The sequence below is a fragment of the Herpailurus yagouaroundi genome, unplaced genomic scaffold, assembly GCF_014898765.1.
Source record: "Herpailurus yagouaroundi ecotype Mexico unplaced genomic scaffold, PumYag 184, whole genome shotgun sequence".
NCBI classification, from domain to species: domain Eukaryota; kingdom Metazoa; phylum Chordata; class Mammalia; order Carnivora; family Felidae; genus Herpailurus; species Herpailurus yagouaroundi.
This window is the reverse complement of record NW_024412415.1, coordinates 38,913,618-38,937,567: the sequence shown is the minus strand read 5'-3', so window position 1 is coordinate 38,937,567 and position 23,950 is coordinate 38,913,618. Positions and strand designations below refer to the sequence as shown.

At 58.1% G+C, this 23,950-nt stretch overlaps 1 protein-coding gene across 1 annotated transcript; it reads right to left on the bottom strand.

Annotated features, from left to right (window-relative positions):
• Positions 1-5,156: 5,156 nt before the first annotated feature.
• CSK (C-terminal Src kinase) lies at positions 5,157-23,677 on the bottom strand. The gene is made up of 13 exons (XM_040493274.1): positions 23,269-23,677; positions 10,188-10,267; positions 9,733-9,846; positions 9,498-9,610; positions 8,905-9,124; positions 7,952-8,045; positions 7,700-7,765; positions 7,517-7,616; positions 7,325-7,415; positions 6,791-6,864; positions 6,499-6,694; positions 6,300-6,386; positions 5,157-6,036 (listed from the first exon to the last, which is right to left on the bottom strand). Exons 2-13 carry the CDS (start codon positions 10,200-10,202, stop codon positions 5,854-5,856), a joined length of 1,353 nt encoding a protein of 450 aa, XP_040349208.1. The 5' UTR covers positions 10,203-10,267; positions 23,269-23,677; the 3' UTR covers positions 5,157-5,853.
• Between the last annotated feature and the right edge of the window lie 273 nt (positions 23,678-23,950).

Here is a 23,950-nt window from a genome sequence, read left to right as displayed (position 1 = left end):
AGGCCAGGGGAGGGGCCCTGGGGACGGGGCCAGGTGGGGAGGAGCTGGTTTCTGTTGGCACTCCCCTCTCTCCCTTCAGCCCCAACAGACATCCTGTTCCTTCTAGGCCTGACCTCAGGCCCAGCCCCTTCCTCATCTCCAGCCTGACCCCTGACCTGTCGCCCACCTGGCTCTGCCCATTCCTGGGCCCTGGCCATCTTTCCACCTCTCTTCAGCTCCGGCAGCCGTAAGGCCTCAGGGATCATGAGGACAGGCCTCAGCCCTCAGCAGCCCTGGCCTCTCCCCTCGCTCAGGACGGGCCTCCACATCCTGCCTCCTTCCCGCAGCTAGGTGCCCCGACTATCTGGTCATCATCCTGCCAACCCCGGACTTCCCCGTCCTGCTCGCTCCGCTGTGGTGCCCAGCTCTGTCCCACATTCCCAAACACACATGCCTCCGGGCAGCGCGGCTTCCTCAACACGCAAATGACACGAAGAAAGGGAGTCTTAACAGACAGAGCAAATAAATGCCATGTGTGGACTTGTTTGGAGCCTAATTTTAACCTACCAACTGGGGGGGGGGGGGGGAACGAGACTGTTGGGGAATCCGAACAATGAATGCTTGATTAAATTAAGGAATTATTGTTAAAGATTTTAGGCGTGATCGTGGTATTGTGGTCACGGTTTTCAAAAAAGGGTTTTGTCTCTTAGAGAAACGTACCAAAGCTGTACAAACGAAGTGATAAAATGTCTAGGGTTTGCTTCCAAGTGTCCCAGAGTTTGGGGGCAGCGGGGTGTGGAGGGCACAGGACTGGTCTGGAGCTACTGTTCACGTGGGATGGTGAGGATGTGGGGGTTCATTACAGTCTTCTCCCTACTGCATATGTTTATGTGATTATATCCATACTAAAAATGTTTTTAAAAAGAAATCCTATATTTCAAATCTTTCCACGCCAATAAATGTTCGTTTTCCTGAGTGGCTCGTTTGCCAAGAATTCTGGCTAGCTGAAGTTTTACTGTGCTTTGTAAGTTCCCAGTAGGATGGAGTTACCGAAGCTCTACCAATGAATTAAAATCAAGGCTGTAAATGGAAAATTTTAGGACATGCTAAAGGCAAACCTTCATTTCTCAACAGTAAGTAAGCCCTCAGCCGCCTCCCCCCGCTCGCCCCTCACCTCCATGGCCGTGCTGCGGAAAGGCAGGCCCCAGTCTGGTCCCGCTCCCTCGCCGGTCACTCAGTCCCCTTCTGGCTCCGGCCCCCACTGCCCCATGAAAACCACTCCAGCAGGCCTGACGGTGACCCTGTTCTTTGTTTCTAGTGCATACTTCTCAACCTGTCTCGCAATGAGGGATGACGTGAACATCTGCTTCCTTGTCTCCCCTCCCCTGTGCTCTGAGAAGCCTCCTCGTGCCCCGCAGGACTCCCCTACCTCTGACGGCCCCCTTAGCTGCTCCTTTGTCACTGCTCTTCCTGCCTGGCCCCACACACCGGGGCTCCCTGTGTTTGCACCTCTCTTCACTCTCCACGTGCTCCCTGGCCAAGTTCACCTGCGTCCACGGCTTCTAGCCATGGATCCCCAAACCTCTTACAGTCAACCCGGCTTCTCCCAGAGCCTCAGGCCTGAATGAATGTCTAACTCTGCAGGGGACCTCTCTGCTTGGATGTCACAAAGGCCCCCAGACAACATGTCCAAATGAAACTCGTGTTCTCCAGCCTCTGGCCCATCCTGGTCCAGGGCTAGGGTCTCATGGATGGCAACCCCCACCTTGTCAAGCCTGAGCAGGCTCTTCAATTTGTTCCTGCTACTCTTATATTGCCTTACCTGATCCTCTAATCCCCAAGCCTTTTCTTTATCTGTACAATGGGGCCCCGAGAGTCGACTGGAGGGGTACGCGAGACGATATGTCTAATGTGCTTAGAACACAGGGCCTGGCAGACACTGAGCACTCAGCTCAGTAAAACGTCAGCTGTGTTCACCTTCCTTCCACCTCCTATGGCTTCCCCAGTCCAGGCCACCACCAGTCCCCTCCTGCCTGGCCACCATAGCCTCCTCGCTGTCTCCCTGTCCCCCCTCTGGACGCTCCCACCCCCAGGGCCAGATTATAACCAGAATTATTTTTCTAAAATGCAGATCTGACCACACCACTCCTTGCTTGTCCCTGAACACAATTGCTCCTGGCCACCTTTGTATGAAGTTAAATTCACGGGGCCTGCAAAGCCAGGTGGGCCTGGGCCCTGTTCTCTCTCCAGACTTACTTCCTCCCAAAAGACCTTCATTGGCTCCTTGGGCCTAGCCACGCTGAAGCACGTCATCTGGCCAGGGCACCTCAGCACCTTGGCCTGGGCAGTGCCCCTCATTTGCCAGAAACACCTCATTCTCTGTCCCTGCCTGACCTCTGCATGTCTGAGAAGCCACCTAACGCCTCTCGCCTCCTCCACCTCACCAGCCCTCTGGGCACCAAGTTGAGCCTGAGTGGGATCCCTATTAGTCATGAACAACTTGAGGGTAAGAGCTCCATTTTGCTCGTCTATGGTACGCCAGCGTCCAGCACAGAGTGGAAGAGAAGGATGGGAGAAAACAAAGGAGGGAACAAAAAAGTCATAAACCAAGAGAGAGAAAGGAAGTAAGGAAGGGATGGGGAGGACTCATACCACCAGGCGGAAAGCTTGGGAGCACCTGGCTACCTGGGCCTGCGTTCCCGTAGCCCATCATCTGCTGGACACTGCCCCTTCCTGCCCCTCCCTGCTTCCTGCTCCTGATCCCGTGGCCCATTGCAGGTTTCTGAACCCGAGCCAGTGGTCAAATGTGCCTCCAGTGAAGTCAGGTTGGGAGCTTGACATTGGCCGTGGTGAGAGTACGCCACGGGGATCAGCAAACTCCAAACCAGAACTCCCTGCCACGCCACTCCCTGATTATTATTGTCACCGGGGCGTCGCCCATGGGTCCCTCTGTCCTTCCTCAGGACACGGGCTCCCATTGCAGGCACATGCCCTTGTGCTCTAAGGAAGGCTCCCCTTCGATCACTACCATCCCTGCACCTCTATCTTCTCTGCTCAGCACATGGGTGCGGCCAGAAGGTAAATGTCATTTCCTTTGGCATCGGATCTGCCCACGCCTCTGCCTCCTTCCAATCTTCTACCTCATCCTCTTTCCTCTTCTTACAGCTGGGTCTCCCAAAACTGGTGACATTCCCACATCGCTCGCACCCTCCTCTAGTGAGGCCTCAAATCTGCACCCCTGCAAACTCAGGTTTTGCTGAAGTTACCGGCAACCTCCTCATGGCTAACACCGGCAGTGGGCTCCGGTCTTCTGGGAAGAGGGGACCTGCTGCCTTGTCGCTCACCTGTCACAGGGCACTCTGCTGCCTTCCTCTCTGTATCTGGCCTGGTCAGCCTCCTCTCCTAGGCCTTTGAATGTTAAGCGCTCCCCAGGCATGGTCCTGGGACCTCTCCTCTTCTGCACGTCCTCCCACAGTGACCTCCTCCTTGTCCATGGCTTTAGATCCAAGCCACACGCTGATAATTCTCAGATTCCCCTCTCCAGCCTCTGGGTTCCAACAACTTGCTCATTGCCTCTTGGCAGTTCACAGGCACGCCTGAAACTCAGCACGTCCTGAACAGAACTCAAGATGTTTCCTCCAGAAGAGGAGTCTCCTGGTGCACCCCCCACCCCCAGCCATCCTGCTTATCAGGGGTCACAGTGGCTCCTCTCCCTCCTTCGCCTACATTATGAATCCATTGGCAAGTTCGCTCAGCTTTCCCTTATATCCCTCTGGAGGCCATCCACTCCCACTGTCCTCTCCTACACTGATCAGTCCTCACTGTGCTCCCTGGAACTTCACCAGGAGCTCAGAACTGTCACGGGCTCCCCGTGGCTCTCAGTGTGATAAAAGCCAAACCCTTGCCCCAGCCTCCCTGTCCACCTCAAGGCTCACCGCCCATCTTCACCATCTTCCCGGAGACCTCAGAACAAGCTATCCTGCCTCCTGTCCCAGCCTCTCTTCCTGGAATGCTGCTGCCCACCCCCCCTACCCCCCCACCTCCTGATCATCCTTCTGATCTCAGCTTACGTGCTGCCCCTTCCGGGAAGCCCTTCCTGACCTACAGACAAGATCTGACCCCCACGTTTACATGTCTTTTTCCACAGCACGCTATCAGTTTGTAGTTGTCTGAGTGATTGTCTTCCCAACTGGAAACTCCACCAGGTCTATTTTGCTCATTGCTGCATCCCAGTCCTGGCACAAAGCAGGTATTCAAATGTCACTGAACGAATGGTCTGGTCTTAGAAAAACGAGCCTCGCAGTGTGCAGAAGGGACGGACTGGGGGAGGTGAGGAGGCTCCTGCTCTGGGCTGGAGGGCAGGGGTGGGGGCAGACACTGGCGGCTGGGCTGCAGGGGGCTGAGGAGCAGACACGAGGCACACTACAAAGTCAGAACTCCCTGGATTTCAGGTCCTGCTGGCTGGGACAGGGCTGAGACAGGGTCAGAGCCTCAGCTGCCAGTCTCAGGGAATGAAATGAGCCTCCCCCAACCATTATAGCTTCCGCACTGACCACAGCACCCGGGGAACCTGAGTAAGGGGAGGAAATACGGTGGCTGGTGCTCATTCTCCATCTGTGGTCCCCCAGGTGGGGTGGGGAAGCCCCCCCCCCCCCCCGCCAACCTCTGTATCCTCAGGCACGGGGCTGGGCACACGTGAAGGGACAGGGCAGCGCTATTACATTGTAGGTGAGTCGTGAGAACCACCGGCAGCTCAGAGCCTCCCCCTCCCTCACTCTCCAGGGTCAGGAGACATTTGATGCAGGAGACACGTACGTTGCCTCCTACCAGGGGGACCCCACTTCCATCCAGTCAGGCTCGGCTTCCGCCCTCCTTGTGCTTGAACAACGTGGCAGCCGAGGTGGCTGGGACCCTCAGACCTTACCCTGTGGACCGGGTCCCAGCAGGACGGTGGGGGAGGGCGGGTGGCGACAGCTCCCCCACGGCAGACACAGGACACTCGCTCGTGCAGCTGACACAAAGCGGCGGCTACATCTCCCGGCCGTGCTCCCCACCCCCCTCCACTCCCAGGGCAAGCACAGCCCCGCTCACAGAGACAGGGGGATGGACAAGATGGCACGGGGACAGGGGGCCGGGCGGGACGGGCAGGCTCGGCGGAGGAAGCGCCGAGGCCGGGCAGCGGAGTCCTCATGGAGTGGTTTATTACGATTCCATCTCACAAGGCAGGTGGGTGGGCGGCAGCGGCACATGAACGAACTCCAAGCCCCTGACAGACGTCTGCCTCGGGCGCATGCAAACAGTGCAACATGGTCAAGCGCAAACACGGGCGACCGAGGCGACACGGGACACGGCACACGGAATGGGGAACGAGGCTGGGGCGATGGGTCCCCAGAGAGGGGCCTGGTCTCCCCAACCCTCGTGGGCAGGACAGGAAAAATAAGATTCGTACTTCTTGTAAAATGCCCATTTGCTGGGTACTTTCTTTCTCCTTATCTTGAAAAATAATAAAAAATAAACACGCAGGAAAAAAATCTCAAAAAAGGAAAGGGATAAAACTCTAAGAAGGCGAGAGATGGGAGGCCAGGGGGAGCCTGACCGCGGTACGGGGGGCGTCTGCCTCACGCTCCTCAGCCCCCTCCCTTCTTGGCCCCTTCAGTGGGGCTCCTGAGCCCCACAGGTGGGTCCATGAGAAAAGGTGCCAGGCCCAGGCGGGGTCTCTGGGAGGCCAGAGGGGGCGCAGGCTGGGTCAGAGGAGAGAGGCCCGCCGGCCCGCTGGGCTCAGTTCAGGCTCGGGCCCGGCAAGTGGGGGCACCGGGTCCACAATCTATCCAGGTTCAGTCCCCGCAGGCCCGAGACCTGGGCGGCGGCTGGCGGTCACAGGTGCAGCTCATGGGTTTTGATGTGCTCGAGCTGCTCCCGGAGCTGCAGGAAGGAGGGCCGCGTGGCGGCGTCCAGGTGCCAGCAGCTCTTCATGACCTCGTAGACCGCGGGCGGGCAGCCGTCCGGGGCGTCCATCTTGTAGCCCTTCTCCACCCGAGGGACGACGTCCTTCAGGGGCTGTGGGCGGGTGGGTGGTGTAAGTCCACACGGGGCCTCACCCCCAAGAGGACCCCTACTCAGCTTCGGGGATCCCCTTCAGACCTGGGCCTCAGAGCCTGGCCCAGGAGGTCACCTGGAAGGTCCCAAGGGCAGGCCTGTGGCTTCTAGGCCTCAGAATGGGAGGCAGGGCCCAGAAAGGGCCCCCTCCCCTGCCACCCCCTCCCTTGCTCTAAGCCTCACCCTCAGCCCCAGCCATGCCCTGGCCCCAGCGCCCAACTCACAATTCTTGGGTAAGGCACTCGCCCAAAGGAGTAGATTTCCCAGAGAAGGATTCCGAAGCTCCACACGTCAGACTTCGTGGAGAATTTCTGCCACGTAGATGGGAGAAGCAGTGTCAGACCCTGGGAGGCTGTGGGGGGAAGGGGTGACCCAGGACCCCCATCCACCGCTCCTCAGGCTCTGGGGAGAGGCCCGCTTCACCTTCTCTCTCAGGGCCTCTGGGGCTGTCCACTTGACTGGTAGCTTGCCCGTGTCCTGGGTGCTGGAGGCCTCCTTGGTGAGGCCAAAGTCGCTGACCTTGGCCACGTTGTCCTCAGACACCAGCACGTTGCGGGCAGCCAGATCCCGGTGCACGAAGTTGTTGCCCTCCAGGTATTCCATGGCCTCACAGACATCTCTGGGACAGAGCCAGCCACATGTCCCCTCAGACAGGGCTCCCACGGCAGCACGGGGTCCGCCCCCCGCCCCCCCCAAAGGGTGCTGCTTCACTCACAGTGAGAACTTGAGGAGACAGTCTCCGCCCAGCACCGACCGACCTCTCGACCTCAGATAGTCCACTAGGCTTCCCTGGGGCGGGACAGACAGACCAACCGGCCCCACAGGTCAGACTTGCCCTCCAGCCCTCTGGCATTGTGGGCTGGGGCTGAGTAAGCACTTGAGGGATATACGAGGGGAGGGAAGGAGCAAGGAGGGGTTGGGGTATCACTTCTGAATATCAGATTCTATAAGCTGGACACTGCACTCAGCAGTTTTCATGCATAAATCTCTAAGGTAAACTGTGTTACAATCTCCACTTCACAGATGAGGAAATTGAGGCTTGGAGAGGTGACACAACTTGTCCTTGGACATAGGGAATAAATGATGAGTCAGGACAAAAGCTGAGCCCTGCCTGGTGACTTCAGAGCTCAGCTGTGGAGAGGGGCCTGGGGGAGCAGGGACCAGAGGACGTGGTGAGGGGTTTGGGGCAGTTGGAAAGCCCAAGTGTTCAGCTCCGGAGTGGGGATGGGATCTCGGGGCAGGTGCACACCTTGGCCATATACTCAGTGACGATGTAGAGCCCGCCCTTCTCTTCCACGATCACGCCCAGGAGCTGTACCAGGTTGCTATGCCGAAGTTGCCTAGGGCAGGATGGCGTGCTCAGAGCCTGCCAGTCAAGCCTCCCCATCTCTTCCCCATCCCGGGGAGGTGACCTCCGCACCCACCCTCGGCCCCGACTCACGTCATGACCGAGGCTTCAGCCAGGAAGGCCTGGGCGGTGGCGTCGTTTTTAATGCACTTGACAGCGACTTTGTTCCCTCTGTAATCACCGAGCATCACATCTGGGGGAGGAAGATTGGAGCTTGTCCCCCAGACTCTCCACGGGCCCTTGGCCCTCCCAGGGCTGCTACCCCCTCCCGCTCACCTCCAAACTCCCCCTTCCCGATGGTCTGGAGCAGCTTCAGGTCCTTCATGTTCAGTGCCCAGCCGCCTGGTGGGGGGAAGGGCGTCAGTGAGAGGTGAAGCCACGGCAGAGCCCACGGCAGACACAGGCGGGACTACGTGTGTGGAGTGCCCTGGAGGTATCCAGAGCCTCTGGGATGGGGGCAGTGCCAGGGAGCCCAGGTGGGAGGAGGCAGGCAGGCCAGCGAGGACTGGGGGCAGGGATGGCACTCACTGCGGAAGAACTCATCCTGGGCCGCCACCGTGCCCTCCATGACTTTTGGCTTGATGAGACGAGTACAGAGTCCATCTGCATCTGAGGTGTAGTGCTGTGGAGGGCAGGACAGGCACTCGAGGGCCAGCCCACCGAGCGCCAACAGCTCACATGCACTGCCCGGATCTGACCACCAGAGGGCGGCGGAGGCCGATCCCACCCAGCCTGGAGCGGCTTTGCGCTGGGAGGGCTCCTCATTTCCCATAGGGGAAGGGACGAGGGCGGCCCAGACTCAGATCCGTGACCCATTTCCCATGCCACCTCACATCCAGGTGCTGGACAGATAGCGGGCTGCTGCTACCACTCCGGGCCTCACCAGTATCCCGAGGCAGAAGGTAAGCCCTGGCTCAGTCCATACATACACTAGCCTCTAGCCAGATGTGGCCAGGACCCTCCCAGCCACAGGCCAAGCCAGTCTAGCAGGGGGAAGGGAGCTGAGAGTGCACGCAGCAGACATCTGGGAGACTTCTGGGGCTACCAGAAGCGAGATGTGGCCTGAACAGGGCTAGCAGAGTGGGCCTTGGGAGTTGCAGGGACACGTGGGCACATCCATGGAGGTGTAGGAGCCTGGCAGACCCTAGCCATCAAGGTGTAGCTCATGAGGACATGCTTACATACACATACTTGGGCATGTAGTTCGGACTGCCTGGAAAGAGGCCGAGTTCTGGGATTAGACAGACTCAGATTCTAGTCCTGGCACCTCTAATTTATAACCATGTGACCCAAAGCAGGTCCCTTAACTGCTCTGACCCTTTGTTTCCTGGCCTGTGAAGTGGGGACAGTGCCACTCTCCCTGTGGTGGCATCAGAGCAGGTGCTTCATCAAGGCGTGAAGAGACACAGGCTCTCAGAGGCTGCACGTGCCGAGGCCACGTGGCCAGATGCGGTGGTGCTGTGCCGGGTGCTCTGGCTCACCTCCACCAGCTGCATGAGATTCTCGAAGTACACCTCCTCATCAATGCTGAGCTTGCTGGCGTGGTACATGATGCGGTAGTGCTCCACCTTGCCGTCACAGCTCACGCACAGCGTGTAGTCCCCGGGGTAGTTGGTGCTCTCCCGCACCAGGAACAGACCTGTCTCCGGTGGGCACAGCAGCCGCTCTGCCTGCTCCCGTGTGATCTTGCCATGGAACCAGCTGCGGGAGGCCAGGCCAGGGCTCGTGGTGGCTCAAGGGTACTGACCCCTGCCCCACACATCTGCCGGGCTCCACTTTCTGAAGGCCCCCGGCTCTGGCTGACACTGCACCACGGCCCCCACCGGCTCAGTCAGGTATGAGAGGCCCTTATGTCCTGCCTCCCACCCTTCTTCCTTCAGTCCTCCTCCTGGGCCTGCCCCCCGCCTTTGAGGTCCAGTACCCACACCCTTCCCCTCATCTTGAGAAGCCTTCACACATTCCCCGCCCCTGCACTCTTGCCTCTGTTTTCGTGAGTCTTCTAGGGGAACCAGGCCTTCTTGTCCTCTTTCCTCCCCAGACTGGGAGACCCCAACTGCTCCTCAGCAGTACTCACGGCATGAGGCTGAGCTTGGTGCCTGCCTTCACACCCTCCCGCTTCTGGACGTAGTTGGCTGGGATGATGCCCTCACGGCCCACCTTGTTCTTGGCTTTGTACCAGTTTGGGTCCTGGGGAGATGGAAGCCCAGACACACTCTCAGGCCCACCGTACCCTGCAGGGGAGCCCGGACCCAGCAGGAACACCCGGAGGTGGGAGGGGGTAGGTGTGGGCACGTGAGGTCCCTCATTACCTTGGTGACGGCCACAATGGTGAGCACGTCTCCTTTGCAGAAGGGAAGGTCCTGCTCGGCAGTGCCGTGGAAGTTGTACTTGGCAATACATTCTGTACCGGACGGCCAGGCGGCCTGCGGGGCAGGCGGCAGGTGGGCGGGTGGATGCAGCCCGGGGCCCACCTCCACCCACTTGCCCACCCACTCTTGAAGTCACAGCCTCCTGGTTGGCCTCTGTGAGCCTGAGTGAGGTGCTCCTCCCCATGAGAACTCGGGGGGCCTGCCAGCTGAGATTCCCCCATCTCTCCCAGATCTGTACTCCCATCTTCAGGGTCCTGGGTCTAACAGCGCACCCTAGAATCTTCCCTTGTTGAAAGCCAGGGTTGGGAAAAGGGGAGCAGGTCTACGTGAGCCCTCATTCTCTCTCTTCTGCTCAGCACCCCCTCAACTGCCCTAGACCCCTGCCCCCATGGTACCTGTATTGCTGACATCTTCTCAGAAGATCTGGCGTCCCCGTGTCACAGGAAGGCCAACCTGTCACTTGGTACCATGAGAGCTGCAGGGAGAAAGGGAAGATTGAGGAGGGGTGTGAGGAGCCGGTCTCCCCGACTCACGGAGCTCCCACTCCTTCCCTGCAGCAATGTGAACAGGTACCAAAGGCCCCCAGAGCCGGAAGCTGGGCCAGGGCCATCCTCTCCAGTCTCAGCAGGCTGAGCGCACTGGATAGGGAGGAAGCAGGAGCACAAAGGCGGTGGATCCTCAGGGACAGAGGGGTCACCGACCCTAAGCCCACAGGGGCCTCACAGCCCAACTGAATGGCCAACACAGGCAAAGGAAGCTCAGAGGTGAGCAGCACCAGTGCCACCCACCCCACGAGCCCCAGGCCCGGATGTGACTTATGTGGTCTGTGGGGGAAGGGAGCCCAGGGCAGCTGTGTGAACCTGGGGAAGGTGCAGTGCAACCTGGGAAAGTCACTTGTTCTCTGTGGGCCTCATAGTTCCTCTGCCTATAAAAACGTGCCCGGGCAGTACGTCTACAGCCAAATGTACATCCCAGTCGCCCCACATCTAGGTGCACCCACAAGAGAAAACAGGGCTGGTGTCCTCGGAGATGGGCACGAGAGCGCTCACGCAGGATGACTGTAACCAACCTCACGCTGGGAACTGCCCAGATGCCCATCAAGAGTCAGATGGGTAGACTGTGGCACGGTCACGAGTGGGGCGCCGCATAGCAGTGGACGTGGATGTTCAAGAGCACAAGGACAAACTCCCGAGTAGTAGTAACCGAGACACCAGACTGAAAAGGACAGACTGTGTGACCCCATTCACAATGCATATGCCACAACCACGGTGCACCATGGCGAGTGCCCTCGGGAGGGGGCGGCGTGACTGGAAGTGGGGGAGGGGGGTTCGCTCTGTGGCACCCTTATGATTGGCGCACTTTTTGGTGTGTAGGTTTACTGCAATAAAGTCAAGCCCCTCCAAAAAAGCTACCCCAGCCAATGCATACCCCAAGGGCAGTAAGCCAATCCGTCCCGCACATACTTTGCGGCCCCTGCTTCAAGCTCCCTGGACTGCTGGCATGTTCCCAAAGCCCAGAGCCCTTGTGTACCTGTCTCAGGAAGTAGACAGACAGGCTAGGGCTCCTGTTCTCTTTTTACAGATGGGGAAACTGAGGCAACTGACGTGTAGACAGGGCCAGTGACTTCTCCGTGGGTACAGTGTGTTAGAAGAAGAACACCATGAGCCCTGTTCCCAGGCTCATTTGACAGGATGGACCAGGTCTAGGGCCGGCTGTAATACCACCTTCCCCAGGCCAGGCAGTGGGAAGAGACGCCAGCATGCACACATCTTAGAGGGATTGGGGTGTGAGGCAAGGCCTGCAGGGTGTAGGCGGGTTTCTTGGAGCCCCAGAGCTGAGCCCTAAAGAGCGGAGGGCTTAGACGGCAAGAAGGCTGGCCGGAGAAGGCGCCTCTCCTTGGTGTGACAGCTGAGCAAGGGTGTCCAGGCAGACAGGGACAGCCGTGAGGAACTGGCCTGGTTGCAAGCTTGTGGGGAGGGAGGGTGGGAAGCAGACCCTGACCATCTGAGCACCCTACCAGTCTGCTGTCAGGGGACGGTTTGGAGGTGGGCCTGCCTGGCATAAACCCTGCAGGGTGGCAGGAGCTTCAAATGACAATGTGAGGAACTGGGGTTTGCTTCTGGGGACCTCAGCCGAGAAGCGCGCGGCTGAGGCGAGCAGAAGCCAGGGAGTGCCACCACCACTCCCAGGCCTCACTCCTGCTTCAAGTCAGGCAGACCTGGCTCTGTGGAGTGTGCAACTCAGAAGAATGACTCAACCCTTCTGAGCCTCAGATCCCTCGCCCTGAAAGGCCTCCCCTGCAAGCAGGCTGTGGAGGGAGAGAAGGAGAGCCCTGGACTGGGAGGGTCTGGCACAGGGCTTGCCATAAACCCCCTCCCTCTCCTCCAGACAAAACGGCTTCCCTTCCTCCCAGGGTACACAGTGCTTCTTGTCCCCAGACGCCAGCCCGTCAACCTCTGCTGTCAGCACAGGGAGACGGGGGCCCACCAAGGCTGAGCCTAGACACCTCCCCCCACCATCAAACATGTTCAGGTGACTGGGCTGGGGTCAGGAACCACCCGCTGGGCTCCACAAGCAGTGGTGAGCTGTGAGCTTGTCTTACCCCCGTTCTATAAAAGCGGAAACTGAGGCTCACAAGGTTGAACACCTTGTGTGAAGTCACACGGCTAGTTATAGGCGACAGGGTTCCACTGGGGTTGGCTGGGTCCTTGACCTTCAGGACTTCTGAACACGGGCTCTGCTAGCTTTCCACATCCCCATGCCTTCTCTCCCCACCTACCCCCCCACCTCCAAACTCGCCACCACTACGCCACCACAGAGGGTGTGGAGACTGTGGCACCGTTAGTCACCCTCCCTGCTGTCAGTTTGCAAACACTCCCTTCCCGGCCTGCAGCTGCTGCTGCTGCCGCCTCCCCACTGACTTGATGATAATAATAAAAATAATAACAGGCCCTGTTTTCTGAGCACTTATTCTGTGCCAGGCCCTGCCCTTGGCACGTAATGGCTCATCAGATCCTCTAACAACTGACGCTATTCTTACACTCATTTTACCTACGAGGACCCTGAGCGAGGTCAAGAGGCAAGGTGGCCTTGCCTGAGGTTTATACCTCCAGTAAGCATCCTGCTCTGCTCAGGTGTCAGATGCCCGAGCCCCTGCACCATGCCCTGGGAGCATCATGCCCCGGGAGCACCATGCCCCGGGGCCACATTGGCCTAGAAAAAGGACAATGCAGGGCAGAAGAGAAGCAAGCGGTGCCCAGAGTGGGGACGAGCCCACCTAGAGTGGTTGGGGGCGGGGGGCGGGGCTTCCTTGAGGGGCTGGGCTATGACAACCACAGATATGGAAAGCAGGGGGAGGAACTGACTCCTCTCCCCTTTTCTACTGGCAATGACTTTGGGACCAGTTTTTCCATCCATGCACTGGGGTAGTGATAACCCTGCAACACCTGGGGCTGCTCTGAGGACGGGAGCTGCCGGGAGCCCACTGCAAGCCGTGGGCTCTCTCTGACAGCTCCTCTCTGGTGAAGTCACAAGCCCAGGGTGGCTCAGTAATCTCCCTCCTTAAGGCCCCGAGGGTCCAGGGGCCATCCTCCTCCAGGTTAGAGACTAAGAGCCAGAAGGGCTGGAGGAACCATAAAGAACCTAGGCTTCTAGTCTGGCCTGGGCCGGGCACACAGGGGTCCTTTCTGGGTTATGTGAACCTGCTTTCAAGCTACTTTGTGGAGTCAGAGGCTCTGAGTCCTGGTCCTGGCTCTGCCACCAATTTGCTGTGTGTGACCTTGGGGTAGTCACCTGGCTTTTCTGGGACTTGCTGGCTCTCCAGCACCTCCGCCAGACCTGTGTCCCACCTGCTGTTTCCACCTCCCTGCCTATTGCTCCCTCTCTACTCCCTCTCTCTTCTTTGCCCAAGGAACCTCCTCTCAACCTCCGGGATGCAGTTGAGGAATCGCTTCTGTTTCACATGTGCCTAAAAATCCCTGTGGAACCGTTTGTGGTAGCAAGAGATTGGGAGACAACCTTTCATGTTCATCAGTAAGCGATCAAGTAACAAATGGCCCGATATCCCTAAAACGTAATGAAAATTCCAGCGGTGACAGGGCCCAGACAGAGTTTCAGGTGCTGACACAGAGCACCCCCCAGTTCAAGTCGCTGAAGGAAAAGCTGCTGGGGGGAGCGAGACGGTGACACGGCTTCCGAAGACCACTCCGCAGATTAATCGAAAGAAAAAGCACCTGCACAACAGGTAGGTCTGACAGACACCTTGTTAACCATGCGATCGAATTAATAAGCATCACCCACAGTGAGAGGAACAACACAGAGTGGAGCGCCCCCTGCTACGACGAACGCGGGAGGGCACAGGGTCCCTGGGCGGTATCCTGGCAGAGCCGGCTGACACGACTCACATCAGGAAGGTGCAGTCAGGCACAGCCCCAGCAACTGGCTTGGACTCTTGAAGTAAATGTCGCAAAAGACAAAACAAACAAACAGAGGCTGGGGAATGTTCTAGATTAAACAGAACACTAAAGAAATGGGACAAAACAACAAAATGGTATTCATGTGAGGTGGAGGAGGTGTGAACTAACCTTACTGTGGTTAACTGGTTAGCAATACAGGTACACCAAATCACCACACTGCACACCTTAAACTTATGCAACATCTTAAGTCAGTTACACCTCAGTAAAGCTGGAAAAAAAGGAGAAAGGAACATGACAACAAGATTCAATGAATGATCCTGAACTGGATTCTGGCTCAGAGGGAAAAAACAGTAGCTATAAAAATCATTTGAGGACAGTTAGGAAAATGGAAATGTTAGGTAATATTATGGAATTTTAATGTTAATTTTCTTAAGTGTGATCATGGTGCCGTGATTATGTAAGAGGTGCACGCTCAAGTACTTAGAAATGAAAGATGATGCTCACGCTAATGCTCAAACTGGCAAAAAACCACATATACTCACATGTGTAGGTATACAAAAGAGGTACCGAGCACAGCAAAATGTTAAGACTTGGTGAATCTGGGTAAAGGATACGTGGGTGTTCGTTATACTATTATTTCAGCCTTTTCTTTTATTATTATTGTATTTTTGTTAAGTCATCCCTACCCCCAACGTGGGGCTCGAACTCGCAATCCCGGGATCAAGGGTCGCGTGCTCTACTGACTGAGCTGGCCTGGGGCCCCTACTTCAGCTTTTTAGTAGGTTTGGAACACTCCACGTTTAAAGGCTGTGACAAAAGGCAAGGGGCAGGACACCCATCTTCCATGTTATGTTAAAAGTTGTGTTTTTTAAGGGGACACACAAGTCATTCTGTAACTCAGACATGCACAGATTATCTTTGAAAGAGAAAACGGGCAACAGCAGTTGCCTCTGGGGTAGGAAGGGGGGAGTCAAGTTTAAGGGAAAATTACTTTTACGGTGCATTTGCTATTTTGTCCTTCTTGATTTTTTTTTTTTTTTAAACCACATGTATCTATTACTAACTTCCCCCTAAAAGGAAGATTGAAAATAAATCACTTTTTGAAAACCACCCCTGCCAGGAGCATTCCTTAGTTCCCCGGCTGTGCTGGCTGCTCCAGGCCTCTGCAGCCTCTCACACATCCCTGCGCTCCAGTGAGAAACTCACTGATCCTGGCCTGGGAGCTCTGCAGGGGGAAGGCCGGGAGCTGACTCATGTCCCCAGCAAGGGCTGAGCCCAGAGTGGCAGCTCAGTGAATGAGTGCTGAATGAATGAATGAACCAACAAAGGAAAGGAGGAAGCAAGGCCGGCTGCATCACACCGAGGTCCCATAACTGACGGGACTATATTTAACCCCAAAGGGACAGCAGCTGTCACCACACCCACAGAGGACTAGGGGACAGGGGGCTTGGAACTCTGTGAAGTCAGCGTTTCACTCTGACTTCCTGCCCCAAACCCTGCTCCCAGCAGTCCTTGTGCCGGGGTCCCGGGAACAGGCCGGGCATTATGCCCAAGCACTGAGGTCAGCGGCTGCAGCCTCAGGCAGGCCTTTCTTGGTCGCCCAGGCTGGTGGGGAGGGGAGAAGAAAGGAGAACTGGGAGCCCAGAAACTCCCCGGTTGCCCTTTCCCTGCCCTGGGGGCAGCTGTAGCCCTCACAGTCTATCATGTGTCCAAGGCCGGGGCAGGTCAAGGGGCTCCTTGCCCTGCCCCCCTCACCAAAACTCCACTGCCTAATGGGGCGTGGGAGCCTTCAGTAACTGTTTACACCCATCTAAAAATACCCACCGAAAAGGGAAGTGCACAAGGGACCCTGTGGCCCCCAGAGAGTTCGGTCCTGCCACAGGACCCAGCTGGAGTGTCTGGGGGGGCAGGGGCGGCCACCAGAGCAACAGGCATGTTCACTATGCCTTCTCATTCTTTGAGCCAGTGTTTCAGGAGCTTCCCTGTGCAATCAGCCCCTTGCTTGGTGGGTCAGGATGGACAGGAGGAGGAAAGGGCCCATGAGACACCAGGGGGCTCTGAGAACTCCACTCATCTGTCTCTCTTCTGTGCCCGGCCCAGGGCCACCACCAAAATGCAGTCCTGCTTCTGTCCTCTTGGCTACCAGACGATCACGGCCAGGTATGCTCAGTGACCCAACAGACAGGAGAGACAGGGGCAACCCGGGAAGGCTTCCAGAAAGAAGGGGAGGGGAAGTGGGAGGATTTCAGTGAAAGCAATTGGGAGGGGGGTGTGCTAGACCAGACCAGAATTAAGCTTCCAAAACTGGGATACGGAGGGAGTTAATTAAGGCAGAAAAAGGCTCAGGGTGGGGGTCCACATAGGCTCTGAACCAGCCCGGAAGTTCTGATCAGTCACAGGACAGATAATAAGTAAAACTGAATTTCCGATGTGGGCACGCCCCTCTGAAAGAGCAGTGCACCTGAGGAGGGTGGGGCACCGCCAGCAGTCAGGCTGGTTTGGCAGCAGTAAAATCAGCCCCACCTCTAGTTCTGCAAAGGACACTTGGGCTGAAGGCACCGTGATGCTCTCCCCCTCCCACCCCCTGCCACACACCAGGCTGTGGGGCTGGAGGGCTCCCACTGACCCAGGCAAGCAGTCCAGAGCGCTCAGCATACCCACTGCACATGTCTCAGGGTCAGGCACTGCAGAATTGGGCACAAGACCCTGGGAGATGCCTAAACCTCCTGGGGGTCAGGAAAGGGCTGAAAGGATGGCCCCACTTCGACTCCAGAGTGTGCTGCCTGACCCTCCCTCTGCCAGCCACGGGCCTCCCTCAGCCTTCAGCACCCCTGCCCCAAGGGTAGGGGTGAGTTTAACGGCTGACAAATGTTTAAAACTAAATTACAGCAACTCACTGGCTTTTTCCTGCCTCCAGTGGCTTGTGGGACCGGAAATCCCATCTAGTGGTTTGGGAGAGGTGGGGGCTGGAGTCAGAAGGCTAATGGGGAGCCTCCTCCCCCAGGCACCACTGCGGCCTGAGGCTGACACTCCTGGCCCAGAAAGGTTTCTAATTACCGCTCAGGAGCCTAATTACCTACATGCACTGGGCAGCAGGGACTTGGGGCTTCCCCAGGGCCCTAACACAGGCCTCTGTTCTCCTGCCCCCAGCACAGGCTATAGCCTTTGCGTGTCCATTTGCCTACATTTACGTATAGCCTCTCAGCACTGACCTCCAACAGACACTTAACAATGATGAGTGTTAGGGGCCCCTGGGTGGCTCAGTCAGTTAAGCGTCCGACTTTGGCTCAGGTCGTGATCTCACGGTTCGTGGGTTTGAGTCCTGCGTTGGGCTCTGTGCTGACAGCTCAGAGCCTGAAGCCTGCTTCAGATTCTGTGTATCCCTCTCTCTCTGCCCCTCCCCAACTAGCACTCTGTCTCTGACTCCCCCCTCCCCCCAAAATAAATAAAAACGATAAAAAAAAAATGATGAGTGTTGGCCCCTACCTTGAAGCCTCCTATGCACATTACAGGCGGGGGGGACTGAGGGCCAGAGGCCCATGAACTAACAACTTTGGCCCCCAGATTCTTGGTCTCTCCATCTCAGAACTGGGACCCACAGAACACAGAACTCAGAAGGTAAAGCTATGGGGGCCCAACGCGAAGGACTTCCGGTCTTGCTACCCACCTGAGGGAGGAACCTCCTCCCCTAGCAGGATGGGCTGTAAAAATGAAAGTATGAGATAAGAGCCCACTGACCCAACCCTATGTTACTTACTTAATCCTCAAAAACCCCCGTGAAGTTTTACTGTTGATCTCTGTTTGATAGAGGAGGAACCAGGCTGACAGGACACCCACCTTTCAAGGGGTAGAGCAGGGATTTGAACTAAGATCTGTCTGAACTTGGTCAAGAGAGAAACCTCCAGCCTTTCCTTGGGTAGGACGGATGACACTCGGAAAAAGGGCAGCTAGGTGAGAGCGGGCGGCTGAAGGCAGGTCTGCCTAGAGCTTGGCCCTCCTGCTCTGGGAAGCAGAAGTTACATGGGTGCCCAATCCTTGCTCGTCTGCCATATCCTGCATCGCACAGAGAGGCCAACAGTCTGTCCAAAGCCACAAAGCAACTAGAGAAGCCAACAACTCTAGGGAAGGCAGAAGCTCCAAGCGAGGAACTCAAACACTTGATTTTCATGGCCTTTCCCTTCTAGGAAGCCCTCCTGGCTGCTGCAGCCTACGCAGCTCCCCGGCTTCCGAGCTCCCACCAGCCCTGCCAGGAAGTGGAACCGCAGGCCTCCCCTGACTCCTCTCTGCGTCTCTACTGGCCAGCTGGGGGGCTCTCAGGGTTTTCTTCATTCTGCCCTCCAGTGTCCCTGCAGCGTGGACAGCACAGGATGACAGCATAGGATGACGGGGCCTGGGTAAAGACCAGGTGTGGGGCTGGACAGGGCTGAGAAGCAACAGCCAGGGTGGGCAGGCGTCAGATGACACCCAGGTTCTCACCCGCCCACAAGGCTTCCAACTGTGCAGAGAGCAGCACAGGCAGGGGGGCGCCTCTCTTCTGCTTGTTCCTGCAGCTCTGGGCCCAGATCACACGGAAGGGGCGGGTGTGGGGGGGAGCAGGGGGACGGAGGGAAGCTGCGGTTGGAGGCCCAGCCCCGCTGAGGCGTACACAGCTAGTGTGTGATGAGAAGCTCCTCTCATCACAGTACCTCAAAACCAGGAAGAGAAACTGAGCAGGCAGAAAGGGCAAGCTAGGTTGTGTGGGGCCCTCAGGTCCCTGGGGGGCTGCCAAGGGGCGTTCCGGGACAGTGGCTGGACAAAACATTTCCCCTTCTGGGCCTCAGTCTCCCCACAGGAAAAATGAGATTCTCTCCCTGGTCCTGCCAGCCTGCCTGATTGGTGCAGGCTGCATCATGCCGATAAGACAGACGCCCCCCGGTTGGTGGAGGACTCCTGATCCCCCAGTGGGCTCTGGCCTCTCCTGGGAAGCAGGGGCTTGGCCTCTGAAGCTAGCCTCGCCCTGCTCACTTCTCCCCTCAGCCACACAGGGAGCACACTAGCTCTTCCTTCACCAGCTCTTTATTTTTAGGTCTGAATTTGACTTTAATCATTACTTAGCGGATTCTATTTCCAGCCCTCGAATGAAGGGACCCACAGGAGAGGAGGAAGGGAGGCAGTGCTCCCTGCCTGGCATGGGGGGCAGCCTGTTCCTCCACCCATCCTGTCCCCAACCAAGGCAGGGGGGAATGAGAAACACCCAAAGGGTTTGCCCCAGCCAGGCCAGCATCTTGCAGGGGACCCCACCCTGTGACCTCATCCCAGCCCAAACTGTGGGACAGGAGGGCAGTTGTAATGCCCACTTCCCCTAAGCCAAGACTGGGGTGGAGGGAGACATTCCACAGGCAAAAGTCTAGTGGCTAGAATCTGAGGTCATGTGCCTGGGGATCTCTGTATTGAATGGCTCACCTGGGGGAGGGCCTCCCGTGAGTATCGGGCTGCCTTAGGGTCATCTGGGGCTATGGTCTCTTAGGCCCAGGAGTGCCAGGTTGAGACTGATTTCCTCCTACTGCCCATGGGGTGGCCCCAGGAGGGTATTCCCAGTTACTCTGGTCTCCACAGAAGCAGAACAAGGGGAAGCAGGGGGTGTGCTCAGGTCAGACCCGGAACACCTGCCGAAGAGGAGGCCGCTAATGCACGAAACTTTCCCAGTGATTTGTGGACCATCCATGTTCCCTTCCAACTCCCATCTGGGAGACTGGAATCCCTGCCCCACCCCCACCTCCAGTTTTCTTCCCTTCCCCCCACCACTGGGAAAGGGTAGGGAGACGAGGCTGGCATGCTGTCCCTGGGTTGGGGCTCAGGATGCCTGGGCTCCTTGCCCAAGTTTTGGTTTTCCCAGGGAAAGTAGGCCTCTGTCTCCACTGGGGGAATTCAGGGGTGGCCTAGGAAGCAGCCGAAACCAGGGGCAGGCAGCGGCCGGTTTCTCAGAGGATAGACCTTGTCCGGTCAGCTCTGGTGCTGGCAAAGGGGGATGGGGAGGGTCAGGCCCCAGAAACCAACCAGCAGCCCATCTTCCCAGGGTCAGGTCCATGCCCAACCATAGCCCAGTACCTCAGGAACAGAGAGTTTCAGAAGGGTTCCATGGGCAAAGCCTCGCCCTGCTGGGTGGACCCACCAGCCAACTCTGGCCCAGGTGTCATCCCCACACGTTAAGGCAGCCTGCACTTGGGTCCCCTGTGAACGCTAACCTTCCCTTACAAAGTGCTTATTGGGGGCCCGGGGCTGCACCAGGTACGTTCTAAGTACTTCGGTTAGTTCATTCACACTCTCCTCAGATTCCCGTCTGGCCCAGGTAAAGCCATCCTTTTGTGTACATAAAAGAACCCCATCTCAGAGGGTGACCTGTCCAAGGCCCCTCCATGCTGGCCTAAATCGCGCAGCTGGGCGGGGAACATCGGATGGGTGCCAAGCTGCCCACTCTTTCCAATACCCCAGGCTGCTTTGGGGCCTGTAGTAACAACAGCTATACCAGCGACAGATGGGAACAACAATGCGCGCGCTTAGTACGAGGGTTTGGGTGACGCTGCTGCAGCGGAGCTACTTGGAATGCGGTGTAGCTTCTTAGAGGTGAAGTTACACAGACTGAGAAAATGCCCAGAAACACAGAATGAAGCGAAAAAAGGTGTCATGGCGTGCATACTCAAATGACAACAGAGATGAAGTGGGGGGGCGCGGGGGGGGGGCCGTGGAATCAGGAAGAGACAGGCAGGGAACTCTAAAATGCAAACGGTCACTGCTGGTGAAGAAATTGTGATTTCTGTTTTGTTTTCTAAGTCTTCCTATAGTGCTGCTTTGTTACTTTATGCATTAAGAAAGTAATCCGTACGTAGTTTTCCCATGAGATCAGACTTGGTTCCCTGGGACCCATCTGGCCCCCAGCTCTGGCCCTGATGTCTGGAACATCTTCTACCGTGGGATGGCCTTTCTGATATGCAACAGCCCCTCAGGGACCTCAGGGTCTCTCCCTACCTTCTCTTTCCCAGACCGAACACCTCTTTCTTTGGGGACTATGTGTCAAGGCTTTCAAATGCCTCAAAAGGTAGGGCCCAGAACCGGACGCAGGCTGTTCTGCCCAATCAGGCCAGCTGGCAGCTTGTTTGGGTGGCTGGATCACACTGTGTATCCTGGGCCTCAGCCCCTGCCTGTACTCTGGGCTGCTCAATGGTAGCTCAACCTCTTGGGGCCTGGTGCCCTCGGCAGTGGCCCCGGAGACTATCATCTGGTCCTTCCTTGCCCCTGACCCAACACAGAGAAAAGAGTAGCCACTTCTGAGAGGGAGGAAGGCACTAGGCTCACCAGATAAAAAAACACATCTCTGCACATGTGCTAGCCTGAAGCCAGAACCCTTTTCTACAAAGGCCTTGGGACCCTGGAGCTGCACCCACACAGCTCACGGTTGGTATAAAGTGCCCAACAGTCGGGCCTCAGCCCCAGGCCCTCAGGCTGCAAAGGAAGTTAGGGCTGGGTGGGGGGCTGGGTGACGGGAGTCTCTCAGGCCCACCACATCTGGGTCCCTTCCACCAAGCATGTTGGGGCAACCGTTAAAAAACCCTACATCAAGAGCAGAGTCCTGAACAGGACGAAACCACCAGCGGCCCCAAGGGGGCCCAGACACAGCTCAGCATCCTCCAAGGAACCTCCTATCCCTCCAGGGAGCAAGAGGATCCTGCCACACTCCCAACCTTCCTCCTGCTGCCTTTGCCCTGTTCCTGCTGGGGCCCCTCCAAGAAAAGACACTGGGATCACCAAAGTGTGGGGGGCTCGAACAGGCCCCCTGGGTGTCCCCACTCTGACAATGCTCCTATGCCAAGGCTGTGGAAACAGGGCTCTCACCTTCCCCATCTGGATCCCATTCATGTTCTGAACTTGGCTGCTTCTGTGCCAGCTAGACCACATGTGTGGGAGGCTTGGGTCAGGACTGACTACCAGGTTGTTTCAACTTAGCGCCAGGGCCACACCAGACAAGGTGCCCCTCTCCCACCACATCCTGTCAGTGGGGCCCAGCCTCAGGCACCAAGGGGAAATCCCATGGGCAGTGCTGATGCTGCCTGAGCCCAGACCCAGGCAGAGCTGGGGCCGGAAGCCCTCTGCAGGGAAGCACGTGTTCACCCCACAAAGTCCTTTGGGTCAGGCTGGGGGCCTGGGTCCTTGGTGGGTGAAGGTCCCTGCCTGGTTTCCCTCCATCCACAGGAGTCCAGCTCTGTAGAGCAGAGGATGAACGGACAGACAGCCCGGCCCTGCTAGAGGCCTAAGGTAGCAACTTCCCCCTTTGAGCTTCAGTACCCTGGTCCACAAAATGGGAGGGGAGGTGAACCCCCAGTTAAGCTCCAAGGCTCTGGTGGCTGGACACGCCTCTTCCTGACACCTGGCCTGGGCCCTGAGAAGCCTGGGAGAATGAGTTGACTAGGCTGCCAGGAGGTGGGAGCATGGTCCTGATGCCCAGTGTCACGTCCACCCACACAGAGGCCCTGCCCAGTCTCCCCACCCAAGGGTCACAGGTCTCTTGGCTTAGGCCTTGTCTTCTGGGAGGCAGACAGGCTCAACCTCTGGCAGGCTCCAGGGAGGTGGCTGGGCCCTGGACTTCGTAGAGCCAGCCGGCTCCTCTCAGTGGGGGGATGAGGGAAGGTGCAGGATAAGGCAGGCCAGGGAACCTGCAGGGAGGGCCCGGGCAGGGAATGGCAAAGTGCCCACTCTCCAGGGCCCTGGCCCATGCTGCCCCTCCTTCCAGGCTCCAGCCAGCCCCAACACGGCGGGGAAAGGAGGGGACAGACTCGGAGTGGCCTGAGACAAGTCTGTGGGGCTCACAGGGCAGTACCTCCCTGGTGAGCTCCCCTCCCAGTCGGGCTGACATCGACTCCCGGGAGAATTCGAACCCGGGAAGGAGAGGGGTAAGGGAGGTGGGGGATGGGAGTGGACGTGACCGCAGCTGCAACGGAAGCCACAGAAGCGGGACGCGCGACCTCCACCCTCATCCCCTCGAGAAGCACTTGGACGCCCACCTCCTCCAGGCCCTCCAGGCACTCACCTCTCTCGGGGCACTGCGGTCCGGGCCACCTCGCTGCGGGCAGCATCAGCGGCCTGCGGGACGGTCCATGCGGCCAGGGGGGAGGGGAGGGGCGCAGGGGTCCCCGGGGGGTGCGGTACAAAGAGGTATTGGTGCGAAAAGAGGGGGAGGAGGGACGGCCAGACAGAGGCAGGGGGATGGCCGCGCGGCCCGGGTCGGGGAGGGAAGAAAGGCGGGGGAAGGGGGGCGGGAGGGAGTCGGGGGGAGGAAACAATGTAGCCGGCGCGGCCCCGGCAGAGTTCCGCTTCCGAACGCCGCCACCGAGGTTCGAGTTTGGAACGTCGCGCCGGCTGCCGGGGGGCTGCCCCGGACGCTGGATCGGGGGCCGCGGGGGCTCCCCGAGCTCCACGCCCCGGAGGCTCTGGCGGCCACAGGCTGGCTGGGGCGGGAGGGACGGCTGGCCGGGGGACGGCCCCGACGGCGGCGCGGCCGGGCGGTCGCCCCGCTCGGACCCCACCCCGGCAGGCCCCCCGGGCAGGGTGCGGGGTGGGGCGGGAGCGGGAGGACGGCGGCGGTGTCTGCGGCGGCGGCCAAGCTCCGTTTGCCCGGGGCTCCGCTGGGAGGAAGCTCGCAGGCCTGGCGAGAGGAAGCGCGGCCCGGATCCTCCGCCCGCGGCAGCGCGCCTGCGCGAGGGGGCCTGCCC